Here is a 10,999-nt window from a genome sequence, read left to right as displayed (position 1 = left end):
AGAGAGACGCATAGAGAGAGAGAGAGAGAGAGAGAGAGAGAGACAGAGAGAGAGAGAGAGAGAGAGAGAGAGAGAGCGAGAGCGAGAGCGAGAGCGAGAGAGGAGAGGAGAGAGAACGACACTTGATGTAGCTCTTGTATCTCCTCCTGCATGTGGTAGCTGCTACATGGTAAATGCTCACGCTCTTTCTGCAGATCATGTATTTCTGTTTTCCGTGTATATACACGTCATGTTCATAAATGTTGTATGTGACGGAACTACGGATGGAAATGAGCTCAAAGCTAAAATCCGGCTCATTTACATTTCAAAGCATTATTTTGTTTAAAATGTTCATTAATGTGCACTGTCCCGGTTCAAATAAACGATTAAATGAAATGAAATCACACACACACACACACACACACACACACACACACACACACACACACACACACACACACACACACACACACACACACACACACACACACACACACACACACACACACACACACACACACACACACACACACACACACACACACACACACACACACACACACACACACACACACACACACACACAACACACACACACACACACACACACACACACACACACACACACACACACACACACACACACACACACACACACACACACACAGTTCCATCCGTTACCTTGAGTTTCTGCGCCTCCCCCCTCACTTTGAGCAGCTCAGTGATGGAGTCCACGAAGCCCTGGAAGTGATGGTTACACATCTTCTCGATCTCCCGGTCGTGGTTCCTGATCCGCACGTCCAGCTTCTCCACGAAGAGGCCATGCTCCCGACCGTCGTACACCGACCTGGAGGAAAACACAACAGGTAAGATATTAAAGGGTCTCCTATTAGACTGTTGTTCATCAATATATTAGAGATATATACAAAACATGTCTCTGAAGTGTTTGCCTCCAAACACCAAACAGATCATTGCAGCGTCCCATAATCCCCTCTGTTTCAGCCCTGTTTCAAAAGTGCTGATTCTCTGTCTGTTACTTTAGATGAAAATAAGGAGCCCCTCCCCACGCCCCTCTGAGAGAGATTTGGTTAAAAAGAACTCAATGGTGCTCTAGGAGGAGATTCAGGTGATAAGGTGGGGGGGGAGTTACCTTGGTTGCTGATTGGCTAATGGTTACACAAGCCAACACATCGTTATGACATCATAAAGTGGCCAAAATCTGATCAGCTCATTTTCAGACAGGTTTTTATATAAATGGATCAGGACAAAAAGAGACATGGAGAAGAGGGGACACATGTTGATGTAGAGGAGACATGAAGAAGAGGGGACACATGTTGATGTAGAAGAGACATGAAGAAGAGGGGACACATGTTGATGTAGAGGAGACATGAAGAAGAGGGGACACATGTTGATGTAGAAGAGACATGAAGAAGAGGGGACACATGTTGATGTAGAAGAGACATGAAGAAGAGGGGACACATGTTGATGAAGAAGAGACATGAAGAAGAGGGGACACATGTTGATGAAGAAGAGACATGAAGAAGAGGGGACACATGTTGATGTAGAAGAGACATGAAGAAGAGGGGACACATGTTGATGTAGAAGAGACATGAAGAAGAGGGGACACATGTTGATGTAGAAGAGACATGAAGAAGAGGGGACACATGTTGATGTAGAAGAGACATGAAGAAGAGGGGACACATGTTGATGTAGAAGAGACATGAAGAAGAGGGGACACATGCTGATGTAGAAGAGACATGAAGAAGAGGGGACACATGTTGATGTAGAAGAGACATGAAGAAGAGGGGACACATGTTGATGTAGAAGAGACATGAAGAAGAGGGGACACATGTTGATGTAGAGGAGACATGAAGAAGAGGGGACACATGTTGATGTAGAAGAGACATGAAGAAGAGGGGACACATGTTGATGTAGAAGAGACATGGAGAAGAGGGGACACATGTTGATGTAGAAGAGACATGAAGAAGAGGGGACACATGTTGATGTAGAAGAGACATGAAGAAGAGGGGACACATGTTGATGTAGAAGAGACATGAAGAAGAGGGGACACATGTTGATGTAGAAGAGACATGAAGAAGAGGGGACACATGTTGATGTAGAAGAGACATGAAGAAGAGGGGACACATGTTGATGTAGAAGAGACATGAAGAAGAGGGGACACATGTTGATGTAGAAGAGACATGAAGAAGAGGGGACACATGTTGATGTAGAAGAGACATGAAGAAGAGGGGACACATGTTGATGTAGAAGAGACATGAAGAAGAGGGGACACATGTTGATGAAGAAGAGACATGGAAAAGTGGATTTAGCATAAAAGGCGGGCCGTTAAGATCACTTCAGACAATTTCATTTTACCCCTAATAATGTCATTTTTTTATTATTTGTGTAACTTTTTCATAAACAGTTCCACTTCTTGTACACTTTTTAAAAGTTCAGAGCTTTTCTCTTAATCTTTTCATCTCAAGTAATGAAGGAAAAACAGATTCACTTGCAAATAGTTGCTTTTCTGTGCTTAAAATCGTTTTTAAACAAGACAATGACGCTTCACTGAATGTACTTCTTACGACCTGCAGACAACCATAACATATCCACTTTAATCCAATTAGTACTATGTGTCACATGCTACATCATTCAATACTTTAAACGTATCCAACAGAATAAATAAATGCAGGATTTGGGGGAAAACCAAAGATGTTCTCGTGCATCCAGCTGTGAAATAGGTGCAGTTACAACATGTGTCCATCAGGTGGCAGTATTGTATTGCTGCTCCACATTTCCATACATTCATTCATTGCTGCGAGATGCTAACAGTGGATGAGGACAGTGGGGTAGTTTCCACTTCAATGCCTTGCTTAAGGGCATGTCAACAGTAAAGGAAATACCATGATCCTAATCTATAATACGGCTAATTATAAAACGGACAAGTGATGTCTCATACAGGCAGATTTAGAAAAGTAATAGCCGTGTTTACAAGTCTTTTCTGTCATAGCAATCACAGCTCTTCCTGTGTTCTTTCCCTTACAAAACACACACACACACACAGAGAGAGAGAGAGACACACACACACACAGAGAGAGACACACACACTGACACCTGTGTATGTCTTAAATCCCCCTCCCTTCCTCCTGTTGATCAGGAAATGCCCGACTCGTACAATAGAGAGCAGGTCTGACGACACAAAGGGGCTTTCTTCACACACACACACACACACACACACACACACACACACACACACACACACACACACACACACACACACACACACACACACACACACACACACACACACACACACACACACACACACACACACACACACACACACACACACACACACACACACAACACAACCACACACACACACACAACACCACACACACACACACACACACAACACACACACACACACACACACACACACAGGAAATTCAAAGAAACAAGAAATAACAGAAGTCATACATTCATACAGTGAATGACAGGAAAGTGTGTGTGTGTGTGTGTGTGTGTGTGTGTACCAAGGTCCAGAGTCTGTACAACCACTGCCCTCGACACACATTGTAGAGTCAGTGGTTGGTAAAATAAACAGAAATGTAATCATAAATAAGTGAATGAACGAGGATGTAGTATGAACACATGAGTAAATAATAATTTTCTTAAAATGTGGAGACATGTAGGGGCTGGTAAACTTTAAAATAGACTACTTCTTTCTCCTGTGAACTCTGCATATAGCTGGTTTCCTGTGAGTGTATGTGTGAGTGTGTGTGTGTGTGTGTGTGAGAGTGTGTGTGAGTGCGAGTGCAAGTATAAAATATATATATTCAACAACAATAATCGGCCCAGTGTTCGATGTGCCAGATGTGTGGATATAATATTAGATTTATACCTATTATATATATAACATTTCCCTCGTTTCAACTAGTTAAGGGACTAGTTAAGGGACTAGTTAAATGTTTAGATGTATACCTGTTAAGAGCCTTGCATATTCATTTCCTTTAACCGTCTGTGAGTTAGATGTCAGGAGGATTAAATCAGCAAAATAACGTTTCCATTAGTGCAGGGTGATGGAGGGAGGAATATGAAAAGTGGATCGCTGGCACAAGAAGTTTGAGAAAGCTGCTCTTAGTCATGACATCACTGTAAACAGCTGCCAGTGTGTGTGTGTGTGAGTGTGTGTGTGTCATTGACAGCTGGCTAAATATGATTTTAACCCACTTAAAACAAGCACACCAACCCCAGAGTGTGCTTGAAGTAAGTGTGTGTGTGTGTGTGTGTGTGTCCAAGTTCAGACTGATGACTCAGCAGGGTGTGTGTGTGTGTGTGTGCTATAACAAGCTCATGGCAAGTTACTCCCTGCAGACAGACAGACACACACACACACACACGCACACCAGGCCGTGCTAAATATCTAAAATGTGAGAAAGTGCAACGTGGCTGAAATTTAAATAAAAATGCTATTATTAATTTATTGCAATTTGCAAATGAATGCACAATTACACATGGACTCAAATGGGTTCCTCCTTCAGTTCATCAGTCCTGCACTTTACTTGCATCATCTTGTCAAACTCACCAATAGTGTGGCACTATATTGTGCCTTTCTAGGAAGCACAGTATGTTGCATTGTTGTATGTATGACAATAGTGCCAGCAGCAGAGCGACTGTAATGAAAGGAGCATTCTGCAGTAGAACACCACATAATGAACACACACAAAAAGGTCCTCTGTCATTAATGGCTATATCTGATGCAACTCACCAGCAGCACACTGTAACACACAGGGTGGAGCTCTACTGACACACACACACAGGGTGGAGCTCTACTGACACACACACACACACACTAGAGGGAGTTTCTTAAAGTAACTACAGGGCTTTTCTCCTTTCTTGCAACAGCAGTTGAGCGTTTAGATGACCCAACGCAGCACCTTCGAATGAGCACACACACACACGGTGCTGACACAGTCAGCCACACACACACACACACACACACACACACACACACACACACACACACACACACACACACACACACACACACACACACACACACACACACACACACACACACACACACACACACACACACACACACACACACACACACACACACACACACACACACACACACACACACACACACACACACACACACACACACACACACCCACACACACACACACACACACACACACACACACACACACACACACACACACACACACACACACACACACACACACACACACACACACACACACACACACACACACACACACACACACACACACACACACACACACATCTAGAGGCAGTATTCCAATCTAGGGAAAATGGTTGATCTTGGTAGAAGAAGAAGAAGAATAGGGAGGGATGAAACCCTCTTTAATGGTCACACATGCAGAGCACACAGCACACACAGTGAAATTTGGCCTCTGCTTTTAACCCATCCTAGTACAAGGAGTCTAGTACTAGGAGCAGTGGGCAGCTATTGTACAGCGCCCGGGGAGCAATGGGAGTGGGGGGGGAAGGGGGGTGTCCGGTGCCTTGCTCAAGGGCACCACGGCAGGGCAGGAGGTGAACTGGGACCTCTCCAAGTAGAAGTCCACACTCCATATTTAGGTCTGGTGGTCCTTGTCCTGACACTCCTTCACTGTGATTATTACAATTATTTTGTATACTAATGTTATCAATATGTGGGCATCCTTATTTGCATATACAATTATTCAAAAACGAATACTGCATCCCTCTGAGGTCAATCAGGTCATTCATCTGCTACTTAGTAATTATTGATCTATTATCTAATATATCATTCCAATAACTTGTATATAGACTCGTATTGCACTATTTCTCACTTTATTTTAAAACCATTTTTCTTTTTGTATTACTTTTAATATAGTATATTTTAATATTGTTTTAATATTGTCTGCTTATCTGTATTATTGTGTTGCATTGTTGGAGAAGCATGTGACCTAAGATTTTCAACGACATAATTACTCTGTAGCTATGTTAGTTTGACAATAAAGAACCTTGAGCCTTGAGAATATTCTCACTCAATTACTCGTTTGATCCAAATATATGTGATGAATAACTCCTGAAAAGTCCCATCAAAGTCTCCCATAAGCCAACATGATCAAAATCAACGAAATAAACAACTCATTATTTAAAGTGGACCTATCATGCTATATTTGAATAATATAGTGTAGGACCATACCTATATAAGGCATATTTATACTTTTTTTTTTTCAAAATACCAAACAGATCATGCATTTTAGCCATGCCTCATTTCGCTCAATTTGACATTTTTTAGCTCTGTTTTTGCAAGGGCTGATTCTGTGAGAACAGCACCACCTACAGGCCTGGCATATGTACTACAGCGTCTCCAGCGCTTTAGAACGGCAATGGCCGTGGCTGTCTCCTCCTGATTGGTGGAGTTGGCCCAATAGCCGTAGCGCCACCGTCCTGACGTCAGGACAGTGTTCAAATCTGGATCAGTTTTTATCAGATCCGTTGCAGCCCCTTTTTTAGAGATTTGGGTATGGAGGAAAATAGAGAGGGTTGTGTTTTCTGACACTTGGTGAGTTCCCTGGAACACCGGGGACACATATTCATGTAGAAAAGACGTACAAAAGTGCATTTTGCATGATAGGTCCCCTTTAAATTATATATCACATAAGAGTCATTTTGCCATTTCTTTTAGGGCTTAAAGTTTGACACGTTTCAGTATACAAGAAACAAACATAAGTATTGATGCTTGGTTGTTGTTGTTGTTTATTTTTTGCAGACAGATTGTGTCAGCTGTTTTAGACGCAGACAGATTGTGTTTCCTCCTCCAGCGAAATAAAGTGCTCCGTCATGGATTCATATCTCTATCATCACTCCTGTCTTTATGATCACAGCTGGCCTGTCATCAGCGTAATGCGAGTGAGTTTCTCCAGATACATGCTGTTTGAGCAAGAACTAAAAACAACTGAGACAAACTCAGGAAATCAAATCAGAGGAAAACAGACGTACAGAAGAAGTTCTCCGACACATAATTCATGCTCTTCGTATTTGAGATATTACAGATCCTCATTAAACTACTGGCTTCAGACACACACTTGTGATAACGCTGATAAGCCCACAGGCATTTCAACTACTCTCCACTGAGGAACTGCATAGCTTTTTGTGATGATGTAACTTACATTTGACACCAATATGACCTGACAGAGAAGCAGAGAATCACACACAAGGAGTCAGAGATAAGTGTGTGTGTGTGTGGGGGGGGTGTGTGTGTGTGTACAGTAAGTACAGTCATTGCTCTGATTTGTTGTCTGTACTGATAACTTGCTTTACTGAGAAGACTATTTCAAATGTGTGTAACCTGAGGGAGTTTTCTGTCCTGCTCATGTCTGATCTGCTGAGTTATTATAATTTCAACAAGGAATGCTACAACCAGCCTCAACTTGCACACACAACTTGCACACACGCACACACAACTTGCACACACACACACAACTCACAGACACACACACCTTGATCCCGGGGAAGTCACTATTAAGCCAGATTTGAAGGCTGCTGAATAATCAAATCATGAATGCTTCAAATATGGGGCTAATTATACAAAGATAGGCCATGTATTTGCAGTGTTATTAACTAATTTACCTGTATATCAGAGCATTCACTCAAACAAGTGACAATGTTGCTCAATCAGAGGATAAGACAAGACAAAAATCTGATGCCCAAACAACCTAACCGTTCAATAATATTCATGCCAACAAAACTGATTATTTGTTTCCTATCGTTGGCTTCACACACCGACAGCAGCAGAGCCATTGTTTCAGTCCAACCAAAATGTGTTATCTTTGTAGAGCACATGTTCATCATAACAGGAATTACAAAAGCATCTTAAGTCTATTCATAGGGAATTTAAAAAGGCACTACCTCTTATCTGAATATGAACAAATAACCATTACTTTGTCTGATGTTTTTTCCTAATAAAACGCTCTTTTGAACAACCCTCTGGACTAAATATAGCTCATAATGCGTCTGACATTTCCAAACATAGATTGTGTTTTTATTCAAAGTGTGTGTGACTGTGCACTGGAAATACTGCGACAGAAACAGGAAGCTGGAAGAGGTGAAACATCACAGTGGAGTGTGTGTGTAGGAAAATATATTCTTGCTGTTTGCTCACGGCATTCAACAGCACACACACACACTCAGAGGAGAATGTGGCAGCCAGAGGTGTCACACAAAGTTGTCAAGTCATAACAAATTGATCTTGAGCGAGGCAGCACACACACACACACACACACACACACACACACACACACACACACACACACACACACACACACACACACACACACACACACACACACACACACACACACACACACACACACACACACACACACACACACACACACACACACACACACACACACACACACACACACACACACACACACACACACACACACACACACACACACACACTTCTCAGCTCACTAACCTCCCATCAGACACAGTAATTGGACAAGCGTAAATAGGTCTTGTTAGGAGAGAATGATGCACACACAGGGACAAGAAGAAAACACACTTGCATAGGAATAGGAACACACACACACACACACACACACACACACACACACACACACACACACACACACACACACACACACACACACACACACACACACACACACACACACACACACACACACACACACACACACACACACACACACACACACACACACACACACACACACACACACACACACACACACACAGTTTACAAGCCTTTAATAGTCCAGTTCCTGCTGCATTTCCCTTTTCATTCACTATCAATTTCCGCTCTGGACAAACAGTTCAAAGACAGCTGGTCAAGGACACGGTTTATTCTGAGAGGGAAACAGTTTTTAAGAAGATGCTTTAATGAAACACGCTTTTAAAACTAATGATGAACTACGATTAGACGTAAAACAACCAAAAGGAGCATTCCTCTGAAATGCATTTTATATGTACCATACATTTCCAACATAACGTGTCTGTGTTTATTATCTTATTACCTATTTTAAACACATGTTTAGATTAATGAATTCAATATTTTAGACCATTAAGGGTTAGAGTAGTAAATATTTAGGGTTTTTGGTTAGTGTAGGGTATGTTTTATGGTTGTAATGTTTCCGAATAACACATGAACTCTCAAATCCATATGTATGAATGAGATAATGAAAATACGTTATGTGTATTGCCCCTTTTTTTAAGCTTCCTATAGCTTATTTTGGTTTCCCATGTCTCCATTATTTCTTATGCTTGTTCTTATATAAACTGAATTAAATACACTACACAAATTGTTAACTAGACTGTCTCCTCTGTGTTTTGGGAGTGTGGCAGGTCTAAACACAGCTGAAGTCATGCAGCTTCCTCCCCCTACTTACTAATGGGATGTGAAACCATGGAGCCTGGCACAGACACCAAGATAAACAGAAAAGTCATTCAGTCTGTGAGTGCACTTTCCACAAAATTATTAAGCAACACTCATGAGCATTCAAAGCACATGACAGACACCAACCAGTGGCTTTCTGTGTGCAGTATAATGAGGTGTTATCAGAGAAAATGACCCACTCATTCATTTTGTACACACACAGGCAGCTGCATTTGACACTCCTTGATATACATCTTGGCTTTTGCTAACAACCTAGCATGCCAAATAGCCAACAAAACTCTTTCAAATACAGTATCAAACTTTGGTGACAAATAGAAGAGGCATTCAACAAAAAAAGGGAGTTTTTAGCTACCAGAAACACCCCCTTCTCCCATTGTAAGCTCTGACACCAGTGAGCAGAATGTCAATTAGTTAGTTAGCTTGGTTAGCTTAGCTTAAGTTGCTCCAATGTTTTTGGGCTAAGTTGACTAACTTTGGCAACAAACCTAAAAGGAAATTATCCGGTGTTCATTGTTAGACAGTCACGCATCAGTATGCATGTTTACACACCAGTGACAATAATGTGAATCAGCTAGACTTTATGTTTGCTAAAGTTAGCGCAGCTAGCTGTCCGATAATGGACACACAGCCAGTTAAAGTTTTGAGTTGCTAACTTGATGCTAATCACAGCTAGCTGAGTGACGCCGGGATTCAGCTGCTTTCCCCGGGGTAAAATCAGGACGAAGCACCGGTGGTGGATCTTACTCACCGGAGGGTCGGTCCGATACAGTTGGTGTCGGTGCTCTCGATTTCCCGCAGGATGCGTTCGTGTTCCGCGGCTGTCTCCACACTGGTCGCCATCCTGCATGTTGCTCTGGACGGATCCAAGCTGAGCCGAGCCGAGCCAGTGACGTCATGCAGGAGGAACCGGAGGGGTTGGTTTGATGTGTTTCACAGGGCAGCCCGGGGGGGGGCAATTATGAACACATACCCAAAGTTGTTATTATATTTAATTAAAATATGCATTTAAGTGTCTTTGAGCATTAGGAAAATCGCTATAAAATCCAATGTATTATTATTAATAGTATTATATGTACATTTTATACCGGTATTATTCTATAAAGTCTTATTTTCATTTTCTATTCTTTGTCTTTTTAAAGTTACTATTTCTATTTTCTTCAGTGGTCGAAGTGCATTTACTCAAGTACACATTTGAGATACTTGTACTTTACCTGAGTAATATAATTCATACTACTTTATACTTAATGTTGGGAGGCAATGTTATACTTTTTACTCCATTTATTATACAGATTTATTTACTAGTTACTTAATAAATTCAGATTTTGACACACAATATAGGAAACGCGTTTAAAATACAAAAAAAACTAAAAACTAAACCCATAAGAAGTATTTTGTTCAAATATATCTCACAGTTCCAGCTTCTTAAGTGTGAATATTTGCTGTTATTGCTTTAAAATATTTTTTTTTAACTGTGTACTTTTACTCTGAATACTTTAAGTACAATTCCCTTAACGTACTTTCAATACTTTTACTTGAAATTGAGTATTTCTACAGTGTGGTGTTAGTACTTTT

At 41.4% G+C, this 10,999-nt stretch overlaps 1 protein-coding gene across 1 annotated transcript in view; it reads right to left on the bottom strand.

The window, feature by feature from the left end:
* exoc6b (exocyst complex component 6B) overlaps positions 1–10,308 on the bottom strand; it is a gene marked incomplete in the record, with an annotated part of 96,240 nt that extends 85,932 nt beyond the window's left edge. Inside the window, 2 exon segments of the mRNA XM_034150226.1 lie at positions 661–826; positions 10,176–10,308. Of these exon segments, the coding sequence (XP_034006117.1) occupies positions 661–826; positions 10,176–10,267 (258 nt within the window).
* Between the last annotated feature and the right edge of the window lie 691 nt (positions 10,309–10,999).

This window comes from Trematomus bernacchii, unplaced genomic scaffold, assembly GCF_902827165.1.
Source record: "Trematomus bernacchii unplaced genomic scaffold, fTreBer1.1, whole genome shotgun sequence".
Taxonomy (NCBI): Eukaryota; Metazoa; Chordata; class Actinopteri; order Perciformes; family Nototheniidae; genus Trematomus; species Trematomus bernacchii.
Note: the sequence above shows the minus strand (reverse complement) of the source record. Positions and strands in the feature narration are given on the sequence as shown.